The 24,646-nt window shown below is 50.0% G+C and overlaps 1 protein-coding gene across 1 annotated transcript in view; it reads right to left on the bottom strand.

Annotated features, from left to right (window-relative positions):
- LOC147710140 (E3 ubiquitin-protein ligase TRIM11-like) overlaps nucleotides 1-24,646 on the bottom strand; it is a 125,232-nt gene that overhangs the window by 94,816 nt on the left and 5,770 nt on the right. Inside the window, exon 2 of the mRNA XM_086920836.1 lies at nucleotides 3,575-3,670. Coding sequence (XP_086776962.1) covers nucleotides 3,575-3,670 — 96 coding nt within the window. The remainder of the gene's footprint in view (nucleotides 1-3,574; nucleotides 3,671-24,646) is intronic.

Below are 24,646 nucleotides of genomic sequence, written 5' to 3' on the forward strand. Positions count from 1 at the left end.
TTCATCTACCACCTCACCATGGTGTGACCTCTACTGGCCCGCAGAGTTAGGTCCAGCCCCAAAACCCAGTTTGAACGTGAAGAGCCTGGGGATCAAACTGGATTGTGACCTCTCTATGGTCAGCCAAATCTCTTCAGTGGTGGGCAGCTGTACTAATATCATCCGACAGCTACGGAAATTAGTGCCTATCATTTCCCAATCTATGCTACGTTCCATCGTCGCAGCTACTGTGATTTCACGCATAGATTATGGAAATGCCCTCTACCTTGGCCTACCAAAAACCTTGATAAATAGGCTACAGGTGGTGATGAATGATGCCGCTCGTCTTATCTTCAGACAGCCAAGACACACTAAAGCTTCCCCCCTGCTACAAAGCCTCCACTGGCTCCCTATTAAGGAGCGAGTGGAATTTAAAAATCTGTGCATCGCCCATAAAGCCATCTATGGCATGGCACCTGCGTACATCAAAGATCGCCTGGCAATGTATAGCCCAAAGAGAGCTCTTAGGTCCTCAGACTCTCAGCTATTAGTCTGCCCTCGGTACAAACTTGCCACCAAGGGCGGTAGAGCCTTTTCGGTGCTGGTTCCGCATTTATGGAACACACTACCTGAGCCACTACGAAAGGAAGGAAACCTCCTACGTTTCAGAAAGGGGCTGAAAACGCTGTTGTTCAGGAGAGCCCTGTGAGCCACGTAGGCTAGTGGACGCCCTCTGTACTGTCAAAGTTGTTGTCTACCATTGATTCCCGAGCGCTTAGAGGCCTGTAGGTGATTGAGCGCGCTACAAATCAAAAATAACAATAACAATAACAATAACAATACAATTAAGTACACCTTGGAACAGAAGGGTCCAGTAAAACCAGGGGAGTAGGTTCCGTTGGTGAAGCAGGTGCAATGGCACCGGGGCTTAGAATCCTGTACTCCGGTCATTGTAGTGTTTTACAATTCAAACAACATGGGGCTGTATTTCATTCATTGCATTAGAGCCAATGACACACTGGGTCGTCGCCACTGAGGAAAATGCACCCGAATGCGAGTCTAGACCGGACAGGAGGCGTAAACGGACCGTTTCTTCATTACAGCGACGCTCTGGAGGCAAGTCTGCGCGCCCTGTCCCTTCGCGTCAAGAGAAGCAACTTTCATCACACTAGCCTGCCAAGGAAGGGAGATTCCACTCAGAGAGGAATGAATGCGGCGAGGAATGTGCAGACAACGCCTCAGATCACTGGGATTCACAAGTTCATCTTCCAGCCTCGCCCAGAGGGGCCGGAGAGTGGGACCCAGTAACGGCAGCGAGGAGTGCTCGGATTATATACCAGTAATCTCAGTGCTTGAAATGGAAAAAATAAAAGGGCTTGTTTCTGAGAAGTGCCGGTAGTCTCCCTAGCAAAATCAAAGTGCCGGTACTCAGTACCTTCATTACTTCGATTCTTCCTTCCTCGTCCAGTCCTCACGCAGTGAGGTTTTACCTTGTGTATCCTTTCGGGCACAGTCTCCCAATCTGTTTTCCCTTTCTGCCGAGTTTAAACTCAGACCTTCCCATAACTAACAAGCGGTAAGCAGACTGGGGATCCCAGAGGCCGGAGACACAGACTGGGGGAGGGGGGGGGGGTGCGGGAACGGGCACACGGACAGCGGGAGGGGGGGGGGGGAGCACTCACCTGGACTTCTTCCGGCGGCGGTCGGCCTGGAGAAATGACCAAAAACAACCTTCGAAGAAAAAAAAAAAAACCCCGCCCACCGCCGAGATGACGCGCACAGAGGGGCGGAGAGGGAAGAAACCGCGGGAACGCCCACGAATCTGGTCCGGCCATGATGGACAGATCTCTGTTCCAATGGCTAGCCTCCATTTATGGAGCTAGCCAATGGAACAGAGAGCCGGTGACCAAGCCACATACTGTTCTCATTAGGTTTTCACCTTCGTGAAAAGCTGTGTGCGCAGCTTTCACTTAGGCAAAACGTAAAAAAAGTAAGTTGATGCCAGCAAATTACTTACAATCAAAACCAACACACAACCAAGGAAATTCAAATAACAACAACGCGCTGCAACTGAAAACAGCACTCAAAAACGCACACTCATGCCAAGACATCATTAAAAGTAGCACTCTCTAGGTCCGGCAATGTACTAAATCAATTTATTCTACGGCCACAAACCAATGAAACCAAAAATGTTGTATACCGTGAAATCTTAAAATAAATTATCCTTTAACATTACAAATATTACACACATACATTTTCTAACCCGGACAACGTCGGGACGGGCTGCTAGTGTGTATATAAAGATATGAAATTGTTGGTCTATGTAGAAAATGTATAAAACAGTAAAACTTGTGACAAAAAGATTTTTATGAATATGTATGTCTTTTTAGATTACATTTTTCCCTGTTTTGATACTATCAATGTAAATGAATACAAATACCAACTAAAATGAATAAATACAATTTTTGAATAAGATGATGATGTATCCATGATGTTTCACAAAATGTAGTTATAATCCATTAAGATTCATACTACAAGGTAAAGAAATAGAGGTCTAGAGGGAGGTAGAATATGTATTGTGTTCGACGATGTGTATATACAATACCGTAGCATTATTACATTGCTAAAACCTTTGTTTAGGAAGGGCCTTAAGCTATGCTTGCTCAGTTTGATGGATGGATAGATAACTTCAAATCCATACATACACACATCCACAGAGGTACACACTCATACAGACACACACATTGATTTGCAGACTCACACACAAACCTTGTACAAACTCACAGATGGATATCTTCAGTCCATGCTTGCACAGACTCGGAGACACACATTCATACATATATACTCACACACAAATGCATATAAAATCTCACGGAATTATGACTCCAGACTTATGCATACACGTCACAAACTCACAGATGCACACATGTATTTGCACACTCACAAATGCCACCAGACCATGTGATATACAAGCCCACAGGCAGGCATCCACTTATGTAGGTACAAACTCACAGCCAATAAATCCAGACTAAAGCATACACAACCCTCAAACACGCATGCATAAAGATAAGGACATGTATTTGTATACTCTGCGGCTCAAAATCTATATATGAATATGGAGACACACACAAGCAGTAGTCCATGCCGAAAAAACCGACAGATATAGGGACGAGCAGACATGCATGTACTCCCAAAGACTATCCATACATTAACACATACTTAGAAAACGTACACCTAAGAGTGAACATACACACACACACACACACATATGCACACACACATGCTGGTACGTACTCACAGCCAGATAATGCCACACCACTGCACACTTCTCTAACACACACCATGCACATCTGAGTATGCAAGTTCGACCTTAAGGTCAGAAGAGTAATACTTGATTTTATGTTTTTTAGGACGCGCCCTTGTCCGATTTCAGCCCCAATATCCAGGTGCAGTAACTCCAGTCAGTATCTGGTGAGGACCATGACCAGTCTGTAGGGGGACTCATCCACCTCTGTGTGTCTTGAACTTTAAGAGGCCACACAAAGACATGGGCACAGACATATACAGAGACACAGCACTCACTGCAGCCACTCACCCTCATGGTTTTATATTGTTCCTCCTCCTTGAGTTTAGACTCCAGAAAATATCCCTCCTGCTTCTTCAGGACAAGCAGCCACTCTTGAAGTTTCACCTGCAAGGATGAGAGTGCAAGAAATAAGTGTAGATCTGTCGAGTGTGGTCTTAATTACAAAACAAGCATTGGAATTGCAATAGGGCTCGCATTAGGAAAATTTGAGCTATTGGTCTTATAAATTTTTTTATTTTTATTTATGTGTTATTTTTTAAAATAGCTAAATTAATAGCTTTGTCAAGTTTCAAGTTTTTATTATTATGATAACGGAACTCTTTACGAGGTCCACATAAAAAGACGTAAAATATGCATACAAAAAAACATTAAACGTAAAATTTCGAACATGCATATAGCATCAAATACACAACAGTTTAAAAATTATCAACTTAATACAGATCCAAAAAACATTTGAAGAATTTGTACAGTTTAAAACAAAACATTTCATTTGGCGGGTTAATCATAGCCGCCCGAAAAGCAGAGGCTGACAAAATGTTGAGTTGTAGGCAAATTGGTCTTAACCATCTTCGCCTGAAAGTCATCAGAGGTGGACAAACGAAAATGACATGAGCCAAATCTTGGTCAAACATCTGACAAAAATCACAGACCGCTGAATGGCCATACCATCTGGAATAAAGAGATTTCAACGGAAGCAAATCCTGTCTTACTAAAAACACTAGGCATCTAACGCCGTGAGGAATGTTCCATTGAGTGTACGGTTGAGCTTTCCTCAATAGACAGGACTCAATAACAGGAGTACAGCCTTTTTTCAACAACCGGAAATCTCTATCCAGTCTAAACCCAAGTTCCCACGTGGAGGACTTCAAAAGGGTTTTTAACTGATAGGAAGATAAAGAAAATAGAACATCCTTATCTAATTGCAATTGACCCACAGCATATCTGAAATTTTTTACAATCGAAGAATAGTTATTAAAGTTTCCCAGCAATTCATTTTTTATGAGATGTCTTAAGGTATTGGGCTCACTCTTTGCAAGACTTACAACCCAGCGTATGATACCAGCCAAACCTTGGACCCAGCTGCTGCGTAAGCCGAGGTCCTGTCTTAAGGTAGCAGTTGAATTTGCTGTGCTAACGGATAATAAACTACGTAAAATTTTTCCTTCCGAGGAATTTAAAAAGCTCCAATTTTTTTGGTCAATTAACTCTATTCCGTATAGAAGGGAGGCAGGTACTTTTGCTCTAAATACATCCAGTAGAATAGAAACTAGCTTTGTCATTTACAATGCCAATAGTTATAACTTTCGCAAATGTGACAACTATAGCATTTGTAATGCAACATGTTTTGTATTTACGTGACTTAGATGTATTGATATTACAAATAACAATGGCTTTTAATTTTTTTAAATAATTAATACTTAAATAATTTATTTAATTTGTAATGGCAATAGCTTAAACTTTTGTAAATAACTTTTGTGAAGATTATGTTCAGTGTTTTTTATTGTGATGAAAATCCAAGAACAGAAGTGAAATATTAACATTTTTTTGTGATTTGTAATAAAGCGTGAAAGCTTGAAAACAGCTTGAAACATTGAAAGAACATATTTGAACCAGTGATGCTGTGGTTGCGCTGAGTGATGCTGTGGTTGCGCTGAGTGGTGTGTGCATCGGTGGAGCTTAGTGGGTGCATTGGTGGAGCTGTGTGGTGGGTGCATTGGTGGAGCTTAGTTGGAGCATTGGTGGAGCTGTGTGGTGGGTGCATCGGTGGAGCTGTGTGGTGGGTGCCTCGGTGGAGCTGTGTGGTGGGTGCCTCGGTAGAGCTGTGTGGTGGGTGCCTCGGTAGAGCTGTGTGGTGGGTGCATCGGTGGAGCTGTGTGGTGGGTGCATCAGTGGAGCTGTGTGGTGGGTGCATCGGTGGAGCTGTGTGGTGGGTGCATCGGCGAGCTGTGTCGTGGGTGCATCTGTGGAGCTGTGTGGTGGGTGCATCTGTGGAGCTGTGTGGTGGGTGTATCGGTGGAGCTGTGTGGTGGGTGCCTTGGTGGAGCTGTGTGGTGGGTGCATCGGTGGAGCTGTGTGGTGGGTGCAGCGGTGGAGCTGTGTGGTGGGTGCATCGGTGGAGCTGTGTCGGTGGAGCTGTGTGGTGGGTGCATCGGTGGAGCTGGGTGGTGGGTGGAGCTGTGTCGGTGGAGCTGTGTGGTGGCTGCATCGGTGGAGCTGTGTGGTGGGTGCCTCGGTGGAGCTGTGTGGTGGGTGCCTCGGTGGAGCTGTGTGGTGGGTGCCTCGGTAGAGCTGTGTGATGGGTGCATCGGTGGAGCTGTGTGGTGGGTGCATCGGTGGAGCTGTGTGGTGGGTGCATCAGTGGAGCTGTGTGGTGGGTGCATCGGTGGAGCTGTGTGGTGGGTGCATCGGTGGAGCTGTGTGGTGGGTGCATCGGTGGAGCTGTGTGGTGGGTGCATCGGTGGAGCTGTGTGGTGGGTGCATTGGTGGAGCTGTGTGGTGGGTGCACCAGTGGGGCTGTGTCGGTGGAGCTGTGTGGTGGGTGCATCGGTGGAGCTGGGTGGTGGGTGCATTGGTGGAGCTTAGTTGGAGCATCGGTGGAGCTGTGTGGTGGGTGCATCGGTGGAGCTGTGTGGTGGGTGCATCGGTGGAGCTGTGTCGGTGGAGCTGTGTGGTGGGTGCATCGGTGGAGCTGGGTGGTGGGTGCATCGGTGGAGCTGGGTGGTGGGTGCATCGGTGGAGCTGTGTAGGTGGAGCTGTGTGGTGGGTGCATCAGGGGAGCTGTGTGGTGGGTGCCTCGGTAGAGCTGTGTGGTGGGTGCCTTGGTGGAGCCTCGGTGGAGCTGTGTGGTGGGTGCATCGGTGGAGCTGTGTGGTGGGGGCATCGGTGGAGCTGTGTGGTGGGGGCATCGGTGGAGCTGTGTGGTGGGGCATCGGTGGAGCTGTGTGGTGGGGGCATAGGTGGAGCTCTGTGGTGGGGGCATAGGTGGAGCTCTGTGGAGGGTGCATCGGTGGAGCTCTGTGGAGGGTGCATCGGTGGAGCTCTGTGGTGGGTGCATCGGTGGAGCTCTGTGGTGGGTGCATCGGTGGAGCTCTGTGGTGGGTGCATCGGTGGAGCTCTGTGGTGGGTGCATCGGTGGAGCTCTGTGGTGGGTGCATCAGTGGAGCTGTGTGGTGGGTGCATCGGTGGAGCTGTGTCAGTGGAGCTGTGTGGTGGTTGCATCAGTGGAGCTGGGTGCATCGGTGGAGCTGTGTCGGTGGAGCTGTGCGGTGGGTGCATCGGTGGAGCTGGGTGGTGGGTGCATCGGTGGAGCTGTGTGATGGGGGCATCGGTGGAGATGTGTCGGTGGAGCTGTGGGGTGGGTGCATCGGTGGAGCTGTGTGATGGGGGCATCAGTGGAGCTGTGTGGTGGGGGCATCAGTGGAGCTCTGTGGTGGGTGCATCGGTGGAGCTTTGTGGTGGGTGCATCGGTGGAGCTCTGTGGTGGGGCATCGGTGGAGCTCTGTGTTGGGGGCATCGGTGGAGCTCTGTGGTGGGTGCATCGGTGGAGCTCTGTGGGAGCATCGGTGGAGCTCTGTGATGGGTGCATCGGTGGAGCTGCCCCGGGTTGATAAAACTAACATTGCGCCAGGATCATCGCTTGAAGGAACGTAAAGGTGACCCCAGAAGAAGGGAACGAGTACCTCAGCGCTTTGACCAGCCAAAGACCTCCGAGCATGGATTGACTCCTTCTGAACCCATGGAGATAGGGGCAATCTGGGCTTCTCTCACACCCAATGAACGGGAATACCGGCGGAAACAGGGACTATGTTTATACTGCAGGAAGAAAGTCATTACCTCCGCGAGTGCCCTGTTAAGCCTAGAAACAGTCGTCCCAAGTTTGGAAAAATGGGCGCAGTGACAGCGGACAAGTCGTCGGAAACTGATTTGCTTGAGAAGTATGGAAGGGGAATCCTTGAGCATTAGTGAAATCCCTTCAGTGAAGAACAATTCCAGTGATAGTTCAGAATACTTCTTCATCAACATGGAGTTTGTTGTGTGTCAAGAAAAAAAACATATCCAAGTCATGGTGGATTCATGGGCCACAGGCTGCTTCGTGGACGAAAAGGAAGCCCTCAGACTGGGAGTAGAACTGATTGAGAAGAGAACCCCTGAGGGTGTGTTAGTGGGGGATGGCAAACTCTTAGAATCCGGTCCCATTCGGTTTAATATGAGGGAGCACGAGGTATGGTATAAGGACGACCACTGTGAGTTAATTACATTTGACATCATCCAAGCTCCCAAATATAGGGTGATTTTAGGGTTACCTTGGCTCCAGAAGCATGATCCAACCATTGATTGGTCTACCTTGACATCAAAGATGGATGGGGCGTGTCCAAGATGGCGGCAGAGTAGGACGTGCCTACCCACCACTCCTGTCCGTTACTTGGGCCTCACCTGCACAGCTTCAACAAGCACAACTCTTCTGGCAGATTTGGACACTGACCGGACCAGAGACGAGTCCTCGCATCTCCCCTGTGCCTTTCGTGCAGCGCGCCTGCTTGATTCCCGTCTCCAGAGCCTAGGACGTGCCGCACTGGAAGGGTCCGGCGGCCATCCCGCTGCGGAGGTGATCGGAAGCGGTAGAGTCCGGCACTGTGGCTTGAGGACGTTCTCGCTGCAGTCTGCGGGTGTACCCCGCTGTACACTGGCCGCAAGTGGGAGGATTGAAGAGAGCAGGCGCCGGTACCCGGGGCCTGGAGCACATGTAGCGTACCTCCTTCACCGAGACAAGATGGCGGCGTGGATATAAACTCGAAAGCACTCTACGAAATCGGACCAGAATGCCTCAACACACGACTGTCCTTCTACACCCCCTCCCGCCAGCTTCGATCCTCCAACCAAGCCCTTGCCACTGTACCTCGCATCAACAAGACCACCATGGGAGGCAGATCCTTCTCCTACCTGGCAGCTAAAACCTGGAACTCACGTCCCACTTACCTTCGCCTTACCCAGAACCACCTAGCATTCAGAAAGCAACTTAAAACGTGGATATTTGACAAGTAATTCCCCACCCCTCCTTAAGCGCCTTGAGACCCTCTGGGTATGTAGTGCGCTATATAAATTCTCTGACTTGACTTGACTTGACAGCTGAATGCGCCAGAACTGTAGGCCATGCCCCTCCGTGCGCTCCCTAGCACCCCAGAGCCCATCACTATCGGGGCCCCTCGCAGATGCACTGGGACAGGCGAGCTTCCACAGGAGGTGCATTGTGCCAAGCTTTGGACTGGTGGCGGTGCCTCCGGTTATTGTGCCCTGCCGGACGGTGCCTTTCTCCCAAACGCCCCCAGAGAGGAATGCGGAGGGCGGCATATACCCACTGCCCCTGCTGAGGTGAACCATACTGCTGTGTAATAGACTGCCAGGCGCACTTAAGAGTATTGGGCCCTTCCTCTCAGCGCCGTCGGGCTCTACATACTTCGCCACTAAAAGTGACCACTACTACGCTAGAGCGGACGGATTCGATCAGGAGGGCACGATACTTCCCTCCTACCAGACCATTGCACGAAGACAGACAAGGCCTTCCCCCGTGCTCCCTGGGAGGAGAGTGTTGATGACGGTGAAGAGCTAGACACCAAGGGACCAGTCTCGACACTGTATATGCCGCACGCTGACAGGCTGCCTAGCACTGCAACACCTTAGAGATAAGGATAAGGGGGGCCCCTACACCAGCAAGTGTCACGTGGGGTGTGGGGCCCTAGAGGTGACGGCGATGTGCGATTCGAGCCCTCTTACCCCTGTAGGTCTGAGGTCCTCTCATTTTCACAGTTCTAGTAGGTGAGCCGCAGCTGGGGAGCACGTCCAGGGATTGGTGGCCCCGACATTGGGTATTCCTTCACTATCCCGGGCACCATCACGGGGGAGAGCCTTCGCTATCCACTAGACATTGCCAGTGAGCACCGACCGAGAGGTGTCCCCAGTTGTGTGACACACCTCACACGACGCTTTCATCAGGAACGGACATTTTGCACAGCTTTCTTTAGCGCGGCTCATGGGGCGGGGAGACACTTTTGCAGACAGGGCCTGGAGGCCTGTTACACGGATCTCAAAGACATTGATTCTGTGGGGGCACGAATGGCCGACTTGGAGAATCAGACAGCGGCAAGAGATGAAGAGGTGTCCCAGCTCCAACAGGAGGTACTCAGGCTGCGCAATCAACTTCTGGAACTTCAATCTCATGTGGAGGATCTGGAGAACCTCTCTTGTCGAAATAATATTCGGATCCGGGCGGTACCTCAGGGGACAGAAGGGCAAGACATTGAGACCTTCGTCATGGACTTGTGCCGTCACATCCTGGAAGGTCCCCCGGGCCAGGAGATCCGACTGGACCGGACACATCGAGTGGGTCTCAAGAGATCTCTGATGACCCCTCCTCCCGATATCCTGACGTGTGTCCACGACTTCAAGCTTAAGGAGCGCATTCTCCATGAGGCACGGTCCAACCGTCCCATTGAATTTCGCTCCTGTAGGCCTCTTCTCTTAGCGGCCTCCACTCTACAGAAATGACGTGACTACCCCCCATCACTGCATTTCTCTGATCCAAAGACATTGCTTACTCTTGGGGGCATCCATTTAGGCTAATTTTCAAATGGGAGGGCAGACTCCGCCAAATATGTTCTCTGGTTGAAGCAACATCTCTTCTGGAACTTCCGGAGTCTAACCATGCCGGGCCGGTGAAACCCACAGGGTCCGTCCGACGGGGGGACAACACCGATGGCAGAGAGTCGGCGGCTTGCCGTCTGGCTCTCGTCCGGAACCAGACGTGATTGCCAAAGAACTCTCCGCAGTCCTTCAGACCCTGTCAGAGGACTCCAACAACGCAGATTGACCTATAAAATTTTGAGGTGCGGATTTCTGTCACTTTGTAGGGTCACACCGGCTATTATGGCCAGGTCCGGGCGGGTGGGGGCGGCGGGGGCTCCTGCTATCCATCCCACGTCTCACCACAGGCTAAATGCCTGGGACATTTGTGAACTATTCATTGGAATGTTTCTTCCTTTACGTTTGTGGTTTTTCATTTAGGTTGTCTCCTCCTCCTCCGATGTATATCAAGGGTGGTATTATACTATTGCACCTCATTTTCCATTGTTATAATCAATCAATCAATCAATCAATCATAGCATTTGTAAAGCGCACTACATACCCGTGAGGGTCTCAAGCGCAGGGGGGGTGAGGGGGGAGGGGCTGCTACTGTTCGAAGAGCCAGTCTTGAGGAGTCTCCTGAAGGTTAGAAGGTCTTTGGTTTGTCGGAGGCGAATGGGGAGGGTGTTCCATGTCTTGGCGGCGAGGTGGGAGAATGATCTGCTGCAGGTGGTCACTCTTCGGATGCGGGGGACGATGGCGAGGGCGTGGTCTGCAGAGCAGAGCTAGCGGGGGGCGTGGAGGCCGAGTCGTCTGTTGAGGTACGCTGGTCCGGTGTTGTGGAGTGCTTTGTGTGCGTGGGTGAGGAGCTTGAAGGTTATCCTCTTGTTGATGGGGAGCCAGTGCAAGTCTTTCAAGTGGGGTGTGATGTGGCTGTGGCGAGGGATGTCGAGGATAAGACGTGCAGAGGCGCTCTGGATGGGTTGGAGTCGTGTCAGAAGTTTGACCAGGGCTCCTGCGTAGAGTGCGTTGCCGTAGTCCAGTCTACTGCTGACAAGGGCTTGGGTGACCGTCCTTTTAGTTTCGGTGGGGATCCACTTGAAGTTCCTGCGAAACATGTGGAGGGTGTTGAAGCAGGAGGAGACGGCTTGCCATGGAGAGTGTGGGGTCGAGGATGACCCCTACGTTTCTTGCGTGGTTGGTGGGTGAGGGGGGGTGTTCCTCGTGTCGTTGGCCACCAGAAGTCGTCCCAGGCCGAGGGGGTGGAGCGCTGTCTTGTCTGAGTTCAGCTTCAGTGGCTGTCCCTCATCCAGTCGGTGACAGCCTTCATTACTTCGTGTAGGTTGGTTTTGGCAGTGTGGAGGTCCTTGGTGAGCAAGAGGATCAGCTGGCTGTCGTCAGCATAGGAGATGATGTTTAGGTCGTGCTGTCGGGCGACGTGGGCAAGTGGTGCATTGTGGACGTTGAACAATGTTGGGCTGAGAGATGAACCTTGGGGTACGCCGCAGATGATCTCCGTGGTTTTGGAGCGGAAGGGGGGGAGGCGGACGGTCCGGGGTCTGCGGGAGAGGAAGGAGGTGGTCCAGTCCAGGACCTTTCCTTGGATTCCGAAATCGTGGAGGCGTGCTCTTAGTGTGCGGTGGCAGACTGTGTTGAAAACGGCTGACCGGTCCAGGAGGATGAGGGCAGCGGTTTCGCCATTGTCGAGCATGATCCTGATGTTGTCGGTGGCGGTGATGAGGGCAGTTTCGGTGCTGTGGTTGCTGCGGAACCCGGACTGGGATGGGTCCAGGATGTTGTTCTCTTCGAGTTAGCTGGTTAGTTGTATGTTGACGGCCTTTTCGATGACCTTCGCAGGGAACGGGAGCAGGGAGATGGGTTGGAAATTCTTGAGGTCCTTGGGGGCCGACTTGGATTTATTTAGTAGGGTGTTAATCTCTGCGTGCTTCCAGCTCCCTGGGAAGGTCACTGTCTCGAAGGAGATGTTGATGGTTTTGCGGAGGTGGGGTGCAATGGTGCTGCTGGCTTTGTTGAAGATGTGGTGTGGGCAAGGGTCTTCCGGGGATCCGGAGTGGACAGTGTTCATGATCTTGGTCGTTGATATTGGTCCAGGCGAGCAGGCGATTGGTGCGGGTGGTGGTCGTGGATGTTGGATGTTGCCAAGGTGATAACGGTGTCAAAGCTGTTGTGGATGTCTGCGATCTTGCGATGGAAGACGGTGGCCAGCGATTTGCACAGCTCTTGTGATGGTGGGATGTCGTTGCTGTTGGAGCTGGGGTTGGAGAGTTCCTTCACGATGCTGAAGAGCTCTTTGCTGTTCTGTACATTGCTGTCTAGGTGGTCTCTGAAGGCGGTCCTTTTGGCGGCTCTGATGATTTGGTGGTGTTGGCGGGTGGCGTTCCTGTGGGCTGTGTAGCTTTCCAGTGTTTTTTTGCGGGTCCAGTTTTTTTCTAGTTTACGGAAGGCTCGCTTGGAGGCCTGGAGGTCTTTGGTGAACCAGCTGGCTCTCTTGCTGGTGTGGCTGTTGGTGGGCTTCCTGAGCGGGGCAAGGCTGTTGGGGCAGTCGTTGATCCATTGTCTGAGGCTGTGGGCTGCGGTGTCGGGGTCGGTCGGGTCTGCAGGAGGGCTCTGGGTGAGGGCGGCAGTTAACTGTTCCTCAGTGATCTTGCCCCAGCTGCGGCGAGGAATCTGCTGGGTGCGGTGGTGTATGGAGGGTTTCCGGAATTTGAAGTGGATGCAGCGGTGGTCGGTCCAGTGGAGTTCGGCGGTGCGGTCGAAGAAGACGCAGATGCTCGCAGAGAAGATGGGGTCAAGCGTGTGGCCAGTGGAGTGTGTTGGTGCTGTGACGAGTTGTCAGAGTCCAAGGTTGCCGCGGTTGTCGATCAGGGTGGAGGAGTTGGTGTCGCAGTTGTTCTTGAGGTGGAAGTTCAGGTCCCCGAGGAGGATGTAGTCCGTAGAGGCGAGGGCGTGGGTGCTGACGAGGTTGGTGATTGAGTCGCTGAACTGCGGTTGGGGTCTGTAGATGAGGGTTCCTTTGAGGGTGGTGGTCGGTGTGGATCTGGAAGTGCAGGTGTTCGGCGGTGCTGAGGGTGTCGTTGGTGTTGGTCGAGACTCAGAGTGTTCCTGTGGACAATGGCGATTCCTCCTCCTATCCCGTTGGTGCGGTCCTTGCGGGTGATCTTGTAGCCTTCCAGGATGGCTATGGCGATGTCAGGTGCCGAGGAGGGGGCCAGCCAGGTCTCTGTCAGGAAGGCGACGTCCGGGGTGTTGGTGTTGAGTAGGTCCCAGAGTTCGACGGCATGTTTGCGGGCAGAGCGGGTGTTGAGCAGGATGCATCTGAGGAAGTTGGGTTCTTCTGTGGGTGGGTTGGCGGGCCGTATGCTTGTGAAGTTGCAGGAACAGTGTTGTTGGCTATAGCAAATCCACGTCCACATTCTTATGACTCCTGACCTCCAAGTTGTGTCCCTCAATGTGAAGGGGCTAAACAACCCCACCAAATGCCGAGCCCTTCTGTCCTATTTGGAGCATTCAAATGCCCATATATGCCTACTCCAGGAGACCCACCTACCCCCTGCTGATACCCATCAACTGAGATCAAAGGCATTTCCTCACCAGATGTTCTCGTCAGCCACTTCCAAAACCGCTGGGGTTGCTATATTGGTGTCTTCCAGGTTCCAGGGGAAGGTTGGTAAAAAGTGGGCGGAAATTAAAGGGAGGTTCTTGGCTTACACCCTCACCTTAGATATACACACGTTCTCTGTAGCCTCGGTATACGTCCCCAACAGTGGGCAAGAGGGTTTCATTAAGACAGTAATTCAGGAACTCCCGGGCCTACCAGACTAAACAGTTCTGCTAGGAAGGGACTTATAGTGATGGATGGTGTCTTGGATCGTTCTGGGCATAGGTGGGGTCAAACGGGGACTTTGTCCAATGCAGGGAAGCGATTGCTGGTGGAAGCTGAACTGACCGACATATGGAGACTTCGACACCCCAACACTAGGGCCTATACTTTCTACTCCCACCCCCATAAAACATACAACAGAATGGACTATCTCTTTACCTCTGACCTCCTAACGCGGCAGGTCCGAGAGGTGGAGATTCTTCCATGTCCCCTGTCTGACCACTGCGGCTCTCGCTGACCATGCCCCAGCAGCGCCCTACTCACCGTTTTTGGCGTCTTTGTGAAACTATGCTTCAACGCCCTTCCATGGTGCAACAGATTGAAGCAAGCATGGCCGACTATTTATCCTCTAATGAAAACCCAGACAGATCTTTGACGACCCTATGGGAGGCGATGAACGCCGTGATTCGAGGGGTCTTCATCAGCATAGCGGCCGCCGACAATAGAGATAGGCGGGAAAAACGAGACCGCTTGATGAGCGAGGTCACTGAGTTGGAGCGTATCCACCAGCGGACTGGTGCTCCTAGGGTCTGGAAACTTCTTAAGGCGGCCCGGTCACAGCTAGTGGGGTTGGATGTTGACCGAACTGAATATACGGCTCTACACCTCAAGCATACGTTTTATGTGGGTGGGGACCATTGTGGGCGACTTCACACAAACCGCCTTGGAGTGCGAAGTCAAGCTCACATAGGGGCAGCGGTACTAGATCCCGGGGGCCGGGGGGAGAGAAAGTAGTGAGGACGCTGAAATTGTGGAGGCCTTCAGACACTTCTACGGAACGATGTACTCGGCCCAAGCTCTAACAGTAATTGAACCGACCCGATACCTCCATGACATGGCTACAGCCAAACTGCTGCCATCTCAGGCGGCCGAACTAGAGGCCCCCATCCAATTGGAGGAGGTCATATCGGCAATTGCTTGCTTGAAGCTCTACAAATCACCCGGCCCTGATGGGTTCACTTTGGGTTTTTATAAAAGGTTTTGTGGGACGTTGGCCCGGCACTTGGTGCATGTTTTTAACTCTGTCGGGTCGTCCCCCACCTCTTCCTTCCCGTCTTCTATGTTAGAGGCCTTAATAACCCTGATTCCTAAACCAGGGAAGGATACCCATCTATACAGCTCCTACCACCCCATATCTCTACTCAATGTGGACCTAAAAATCTTTACCGGTATTTTTGCAGCCAGACTCTCTCGTCACCTCCCCGGTCTGATTGATCTGGACCAATCAGGCTTTGTTCCCAGGCGACAGTGCTCCAATAATACCAAACGACTCTTCCACCTGATGGACCGCTCTGAGCTTTTTCCGGCAGAACGCATGAGCCTCTCGGTCGATGCTGAAAAAGCGTTTGATAGGGTCCACTAGCGGTACCTCCGTGCGACACTCGTCCACTTTGGCATCACAGACTGATTGGATCTTTCAGAGTTATGTCAACCCTACAGCTACGGTATGGGGGAACAGTGTGGCATCAGTGGCCTTCCCTATTCATAGGGGAACCGGGCAGGGGTGCCCACCGTCACCACTCCTTTTCACCCTCTATATGGAACCTCTATCTCAAAGAGTCTGTGATGATCCGGCCATTAAAGGAGCGCCCTTCGGGAAGTCGGAGCACAAGCTCTTCCTATAAGCCGATGATGTGGTGGCAACCCTGGAACATCCTCGGGAGTCCCTGTCGGCATTTTTAGATGAATTGGGTCAGTTTGCGATTACCTCAGGCTTCCAGATTAATATGCATAAGTCGCAAGCCCTGAACTTATTGCTAGAGCCGAGACGTTAGAATATCTCCAGCGTACTTTTCAGATTCAATGGGTTCATGACGCAATTACCTACCAGGGTCTTCGGGTGGCTTCCACCATCTAGGCAGTTGAATTACACAATACTATTGAAACAAGTTTGAGATTACCTCCGCAAATGGAGACCACATTCCCTCTTGTAGCTAGGCAAGATTGCGGCAGTGAAGATGGTGCTGCTTCCCCAGATTCTTTACCTATTTCACACTCTTCCGATAATGCCCCTTTCTGGTGTGCTACGTGCCTTGCAGGGAGATATAGAGCGCTTTATCTGGCGGGATCAGAGGGCTCGGATGCATTGTGATCTTACATATAGAGACCTGATAGATGGAGGGCTGGGTGTTTCCGATCTTTTGGCGTACTGGCAGGCAGCTTAGGCGAGGGCCCTGGTGAAGTGGCCACGCCCTGTATCTGAGAAACACTGGCTATTTATGGATAGGTCCCTGGCAGCCCAACCACTATGGGGGGGTTCCATTCCTCTCCCGCAATGGGCGGACTCACAATTTGTACCTCTCAGAAGTAACAAGACCCATAATGTTAGCCTGGGATAGAACTGCGATCGCCAGGGGACTCACATCTTTCCTATCTAATATTATGCCCATCGGACAGAACCCAGATTTTTCACATGGCCTCGACTATGGGGAATTTCACCACTGGACGATAGAAGCTACCCGCTCCATAGGACAGTTCTTTGATCTTTCCGGACCGTGACGTTTCGTCGAGTTCCGCAATGACCACAGTGTTCCCGAAAGTGAGAGCTTCCGATATCTACAGATTCGACCCTGGGTGATACATGGGGAGATGCGGGAGGGTGCGGGGAGACTGCTCACAACGTTTGAGAAATGGTTAATTACAAGACACATCGATGCACGCTTAACGTCCGACCTGTATAAATTCACTCGAACCATCCCTGACACCGGGATATCCCCCGGTCAACTGCGTTGGGAAAGCGAGCTGGGTAGAGACCTCTCGCCGAAAGAATGGAAGGATATTTTCTACCGAGACCGACGCATGGCCCGCAATGTTTCATCTATTGAAACAGCCACTAAGCTGGCCACCTATTGGTATTTAACCCCAGTGAGGCTCCATAGCGGTAACCCTTCACGTAGTCCGCTATGCTGGCGAGCCTGCGGTTCCCCAGGCACTCTCTCACACTTATTTTGGGACTGCCCTATTCTGGGGACACACTGGCAACAGATCCTAGATGAGGTCGACCCCCACTTCGATACCCAGGTCCCGAGATTCCCAGTGTATAACCTCCTTGGTCTTCCCAATGCCATAATTTTCCCGCTTACTTCTAGGAGAGGCAAACAAATAGAGCTCACCCTAGGCGCAGCAGTCCAGAATGTTCTAACACATTGGGGTTCCACAACAGTCCCTTCTAGCGATGAAAAAGATCTCTCTCTCGTTAACCAACCCTGGAGCTTCCTTTCACGATTTGTGGGCACCCCTTCTTGTGCTCTTGACATCCGAATTTATGGAGTTCACTGTCCCAAATATCTCAGATTGTTAAGACAGACGGATCCGCCACCAACATCTGTCTCTGTTACGCCCACTACTTACTAGCCTACGGGGATTGCACAATAGACCATTCTTTTCTATCAGGTCATCCTTTTGCTTTTTCTTTTGAGGAGGAGGAGGGGGGAGGGGGTTCTGGTTTCCATTCTGTTGTTGTTCATTCCTGCCATATACAATAGTGACGTGCCAGGTTGCAACCCGATGATTGTGGAGCATCATGTTTTTTTCGTTCTTCTTGTGGATAAAACCAATAAAAGATGTTTTTTTTTTTAAAGATGGATTCCAGGTTCTGCACCACTCACTGCATATATCCCCCTTCTGTTCCATCCAAGGCTTCATCGTTGCGTCACCACATCGCCACAGCCACAGAGAAAGAAGTGGAACTGCCCGGCTGCTATCAGAAGTATGCTAATGTGTTTTGTGACGGCATGGCTGAAGAATTACCTCCACACAGGATGTACCAGATTGATCTTATACCGAGTGCAGTGGTTCCTTGCAGCAGGATGTACACATTGACTGAACCCGAGAACCTACATCTCAGGCAGTACATAGAGAAATACCTTTCTTTGGGATTTATTCGTCACTCCAGGTCACCTGCAGCTTCCCCTCTTTTTTTTTTATACCTTAGGCCAATTGGGAGCTCCGAACATGCATGGACTTCAGAACGCTGAACGCTGTCACAGTGAAGAACCAGTACCCTCTTCCCCTTGTATCGGTTTGGCTGGACCAAGTGAAGTGGGCTGAGATATACAGGAAGCTCGACCTCTGAGGAGCATACCATCTGGTTCGGATGCGAGAGGGGGACGAGGGGAAGACCGCCTTCAAGACTTGTTACGGGCTTTGTGAGTATCTCGTTATGCCTTTTGGCCTTTGTAATTCCCCAGCTGCCTTCTAGTTTTTCCTGAACAATGTTCTCCAGGAGTATCTGGACCGATTCGTGGTATATAGATGACATTCTTGTCTTTTCCACAGACATTGAAGAGCATAAGGAAAACATGAGGATTGGATTACAGACCTTGCAAAGGAATCACCTTTTCTGCAAGATCAGTAAATGTGGATTTCATGTCACCACCGTGGAGTTCTTGGGGGTCATGCTCACTCCTACAGGCCAAATCATGACTGAGAGGAAGCTGGCAGTCATTACTGAGTGGCCCAGCCCAAAGGACGTATGTGACAGACAAAGCTTTTTGGGCTTAGCCAATTTTCATAGGAGTTTTATCCATAATTTTTCTGCCCTGGTGGCCCCAGTCACACAATTGTTTGAGTGGGATGAAGAAGCTCAAACGACCTTTGAAGCACTTAAGGCAGCCTTTTCCTCCGCTCCTATCTTGGCCACGCTGATCCAGAACTACCATTCATTGTAGATGCTGACGCTTGCACTCTTCCTGTGTCTGTATTCTGACACAGTCCCTTCCTGCGGTTGGGGTCTGCACTACTCCTGTGTCTGTTTTCTGTCACAGACCCTGCCTGGGGTTGGGGTCTGGACTATTCCTGTGTCTGTTTTCTGTCACAGACCCTGCCTGGGGTTGGGGCCTGCATTCTTCCTTTGTCTGTATTCTGTCACAGGCCCTGCCTGGGGTTGTTACTTGCACTCTTCCTGGTCTGTTTTCTGTCACAGACCCTGCCTGGGGTTGGGGGTCTGCATTCTTCCTGTGTCTGTTTTCTGTCACAGACCCTGCCTGGGGTTGGGGTCTGCATTCTTCCTGTGTCTGTATTCTGTCACAGACCCTGCCTGGGGTTGTGGCCTGCACTCTTCCTGTGTCTGTTTTCTGTCACATACCGTGCCTAGGGTTGGGGCCTGCACTCTTCCTGTGTCTGTTTTATGTCACAGATCCTGCCTGGGGTTGGGACCAGCACTCTTCCTGTGTCTGTTTTTTGTCACAGACCCTGCCTGGGGTTGGGGCCTGCACTCTTCCTTTGTCTGTTTTATGTCACAGATCCTGCCTGGGGTTGGGGCCAGCACTCTTCCTGTGTCTGTTTTATGTCACAGATCCTGCCTGGGGTTGGGGCCTGCACTCTTCCTGTGTCTATTTTCTGTCACAGACCCTGCCTGGGGTTGGGGCCTGCACTCTTCCTGTGTCTGTTTTCTGTCATATACCGTGCCTAGGGTTGGGGCCTGCACTCTTCCTGTGTCTGTTTTATGTCGCAGATCCTGCCTGGGGTTGGGGCCAGCACTCTTCTTGTGTCTGTTTTCTGTCACAGACCCTGCCTGGGGTTGGGGCCTGCACTCTTCCTGTGTCTGTTTTCTGTCACAGACCCTGCCTGGGGTTGGGGCCTGCACTCTTCCTGTGTCTGTTTTCTGTCACTGACTGTGATCATTTCTTTGGTTGTCTGTTCTTTCACAGACCCTACATTTGGCCGGCACCTGTATTGGACAAGGTCCAGATATGGTTAATCAGATGCGGGGATCTTGATGTAACATATTTAAGAACAATTTGGATATGTGTGGCCAGAATTTCCAATCTGGACGTCTGCTATTGGTACTGACAGTCTGAATTTATATGGGCAGTACTTACAGCCTGGATATAGAGCGCAAACCGAGGGGCTGGCCCTGAAAAGATGCAATTGTTGGCGGAAGGTCTAGGGTGGGCTGTCGAATCAGGGATAGCGCTCCTTGAAGAGATGGGTCTTCAGCATTTTCCTAGCTTGGGGGAGGGGGGGAGAGAGCTTTTATTGGCTGACGTTTAACACTGTTCTCCAAAAACACTATTATGCGCTGGGAGAATCCCTATTCTGGAGATTGTCTTCCCTTAATCCTGGGTAATGGATGAGAACTTTTAATGACCTTTTGGAATTACTAATGGACTATCCAGGAACGCATTTCTGATTCTTACATGCAGTTAATAATGGCTTCTGTGTTATCCTTTAAATTGTAGGTGAGATCAGTTGGGGGTGTCCAGGACTGAACTGACATAGTCTGGTGGGGACAAGCACATTTCATGCGAAGGATAGGAAAGTGCTGATACCATGTGTTCATCCTCACATCTCGCCCGGTTTAAGGCCATCATTGCCCATCCCACCAGTCCGCGAGGATTTATTCTATCTGGACTTGGGGCTGTCGAGAGGTGGACCCCTTTAAGCTTCAACCCGATCCTGAGGATAACCTGGTGACCGTGACATGAAGGCTATGCAACAGGCAAATGAAAATGAAGGACCAGCTAACAAAAAACAGAGGAGAGAGCAGCGCTCGACAACGGCGATACAGGCTGATGCAGACTCTAGCAATAGATTCTTTTTGCTGTCAGATCACTCTAGTCTCTCTGGGGAAGAGGAAATAGACCCAACCAGACACCACACGAGGGAGAAATCATTGGACAGTATGTTAAGTGACGGGGGCAACCTGGATGAAAATCAAACATCACAACCAGATGGTACAGGCATGGGATTAGAGGGCACATCTAAGAAAGTAAAAAAGACCAGGGCATATCAATCTTGACCTCAAATATTGTACTTTTCAGGACAATGCCAGTGGAGCTTTGTAAACTCTGGTTGCAGAAACTAGACTCTATGTGTGAGTTTCCTGTGGGGGTATAAAAGCCTAGGAGGGCTCTTAAATATATGACCATGCCAAGGTTACGAGGTGGGTGGTAATTTCCCAATTTTACCTCTTATTACTGGGCATGTGCGATTCAATAGAAGGGGATTTTATTGACTGGAGAAACAAGGGGGAGTGGTGTCATAGAATATCCAATTATATATAAGATGGAGCTTGGAATTGAAGCAAAAGGATGCTTTATGAAAACATTGGAGCCACGTAATTACAATAAAACTAGATTTAAGCTATTCAGAGCCCCCGACAAAATTTGGCCTCAGCTTAAGCGACAACTGGTGATTCCTAAAATAAACTTTTACACTCTGGTCTCTGAAGCCACCCTACTGCCTACTATTTTTCAAGACTCTGTGATCGAAAGGTGGAAACAGAAGGGTATTGATTCAATAGGAGATCGATTTAATGACAATCTGCTATGATCATCTGCAGGAGATGTTGGACTACCTCAAGAGGTTTTTTTTAAAATTCCTACTGATTAGGGATTTTCTATTAAAAACGAAAAATGAATTAAATGCAATAGAGAAGATCCCTATCATTGAGGCAGCCAGACTTAGCTACAGTATAGGGGCCATATATGATCTATTGGTTGCGATACAAAGAGATGATTTAGATGCTCAAGTTTCTACGTGGAGTACAAGGCTGGATAGCCCAACAACATGTCTTAAGGAGTCTTTAGAAATGTGCAAAAAAAATCTATTAACAGCAAATTTAAAGAGCCAGTTTTTAAAGACTGCTTTTAATTTGTACTACACTCTAAATGGGGACATGAATTTTAAGGAAAATGCAAACAATGCGGAGCTGATCAAGCAGAGATTGTGCATATGTTTTACTCATGTCCTCAGCTACTACCTTTTATTAAAGGAATAGAGGCTTTTTTAAATCCTATTACCAAAAATTCTATTAGCTTCACTTCGGTAACGATGCTTTTAGGACTGGTAGATCGAGCATGATCTAATATCATTGGTCAGGAAGTAATGTACCTGATTCTCGTTGCCACTGCGGTAGCACGATTATGTATCACCGCGGATTGGCTCAAACCTGACCCCCCCCCAACGTTTGTATTGTGGCTGAATAGATTCATGTCTATTAATAATATAGAGGTCAGCTTATACAAACTTAAAGGCCATAAGAAGGAAAGACTGGTCGAGAGATATGGTCCCCAGTCACAAACTGGGTCGGAGGGCTCTGAGTTGAGCTAGAACCAGTAGCATTAGCTGCGGATGGACTAAGGTTATATATTACTCGACCTAGATGACATTTTACAGGCCCAGCTCTTTATAGGGGATGACATGTCTTCCATTGGTTCAACCTGTTAAAGGTTATTAAATATGTATTTATAGCCACAAAGCACTTTACCGCACTATATATGAAATCTAAATTATGTATTTAATGATGTATTCAGATGGAAGTTACTAGTTGAATTTGGATCAGGATATTCAGTGTAATTTATTGACATTCAGCACTTTATCTATTATGTACAATTCTGCAGCTTCTTCCAGCTTAATATTGCTGCATAAAACCTAATGTTTTATTTTAATTTTATTTTCAATGGAATGTTTAGAAGAAACTCACTGGTCAAGTCTGTCTTAAAATATAAGGTGTGTATTTATTGTCACATAGCACTTTATTTACTATGTACAGCTACGCTGCTCTTGCTTACTAAATATTGCTGTGTGTAAATTCTCACATGGGTGTAAAATAAAAATAAAAGACTTATACTAGCTGTTGCTTCCAGCCCAGGTCATCTTCATGACCAGGCGCTTCAAATAAAGCACTCAACAACAAGACCCCAGCTTACCTGGCAAACAAACTATACACGTTCAAGGAACGACATCTGACCAGGAGCGTGGATATCACCAGACTTGAGACAAAAAAGTGTAAGAAGAAAAACCCAGGAGCCAAGCCTTCTCCGTTTATGCTCCCAGGATCTGGCACAGCATCACTTTCGACGTGGCATCAGCTCCAACCCTCCCCAAGTTAGGAAAATGCTGAAGACCCATCTCTTCAAGGAACACTATCCCTGATCCGACAGCCGACCCTAGACCTTCCGCCAACAATTGCATCTTCTCAGGGCCAGCCCCTCGGTTTGCGCTCTATATCCAGGCTGTAAGTACTGCCCATATAAATTCAGACTGTCAGTACCAATAGCAGACGTCCAGATTGGAAATTCTGGCCACACATATCCAAATTGTTCTTAAATATGTTACATCCAGATCCCCGCATCTGATTAACCATATCTGGACCTTGTCCTATACAGGTGCCGGACAAATGTAGGGTCTGTGAGAGAACAGACAACCAAAGAAATGATCACAGTCTGTGACAGAAAAGAGAAACAGGAAGAATGCAGGCCCCAACCCTAGGCACGGTATATGACAGAAAACAGGCACAGGAAGAGTGCAGGCCCCATCCCCACACAGGGTCTGTGACAAAAAACAGACACAGGAAGAGTGCTGGCCCCAACCCCAGGCAGGATCTGCGACATAAAACAGACACAGGAAGAGTGCAGGCCCCAACCCTAGGAGCGGTATATGACAGAAAACAGACACAAGAAGAGTGCAGGCCCCAACCCCAGGCAGGGTCTGTGACAGAAAATAGACACAGGAAGAGTGCAGGCCCCAACCCCAGGCAGGGTCTGTGACAAAACACAGACACAGGAAGAGTGCTGGCCCCAACCCCAGGCAGGATCTGTGACATAAAACAGACACAGGAAGAGTGCTGGCCCCAACCCCAGGCAGGATCTGTGACAAAAAACAGACACAGGAAGAGTGCTGGCCCCAACCCCAGGCAGGATCTGTGACATAAAACAGACACAGGAAGAGTGCAGGCCCCAACCCTAGGCACGGTATGTGACAGAAAATAGACACAGGAAGAGTGCAGGCCACAACCCCAGGCAGGGTCTGTGACAGAATACAGACACAGGAAGAATGCAGACCCCAACCCCAGGCAGGGTCTGTGACAGAAAACAGACACAGGAAGAATGCAGACCCCCAGCCCCAGGCAGGGTCTGTGACAGAAAACAGACACAGGAAGAGTGCAAGTAACAACCCCAGGCAGGGCCTGTGACAGAATACAGACATAGGAAGAATGCAGGCCCCAACCCCAGGCAGGGTCTGTGACAGAAAACAGACACAGGCACAGGAAGAGTGCAGGTCACAAACCCAGGCAGGGTCTGTGACAGAAAACAGACACAGGAATAATGCAGACCCCAACCCCAGGAAGGGTCTGTGACAGAATACAGACACAGGAAGAGTGCAGGCCCCAACCCCAGGCAGGGTCTGTGACAGAATACAGACAAAGGAAGAATGCAGGCCCCAACCCCAGGCAGGGTCTGTGACAGAAAACAGACACAGGAAGAGTGCAGGTCACAAATCCAGGCAGGGTCTGTGACAGAAAACAGACACAGGAATAGTGCAGACCCCATCCCCCAGGCAGGGGCTGTGATAGAAAACAGACACAGGAAGAGTGCAGGCCCCAACCCCAGCCAGGGTCTGTGACAGAATACAGACAAAGGAAGAATGCAGGCCCCAACCCCAGGCAGGGTCTGTGACAGAAAACAGACACAGGCACAGGAAGAGTGCAGGTCACAAACCCAGGCAGGGTCTGTGACAGAAAACAGACACAGGAATAGTGCAGACCCCAACCCCAGGCAGGGTCTGTGACAGAATACAGACACAGGAAGAGTGCAGACCCCAACCCCAGGCAGGGT

Source organism: Lissotriton vulgaris, chromosome 5 (assembly GCF_964263255.1).
Source record: "Lissotriton vulgaris chromosome 5, aLisVul1.2, whole genome shotgun sequence".
Lineage (NCBI taxonomy): Eukaryota > Metazoa > Chordata > Amphibia > Caudata > Salamandridae > Lissotriton > Lissotriton vulgaris.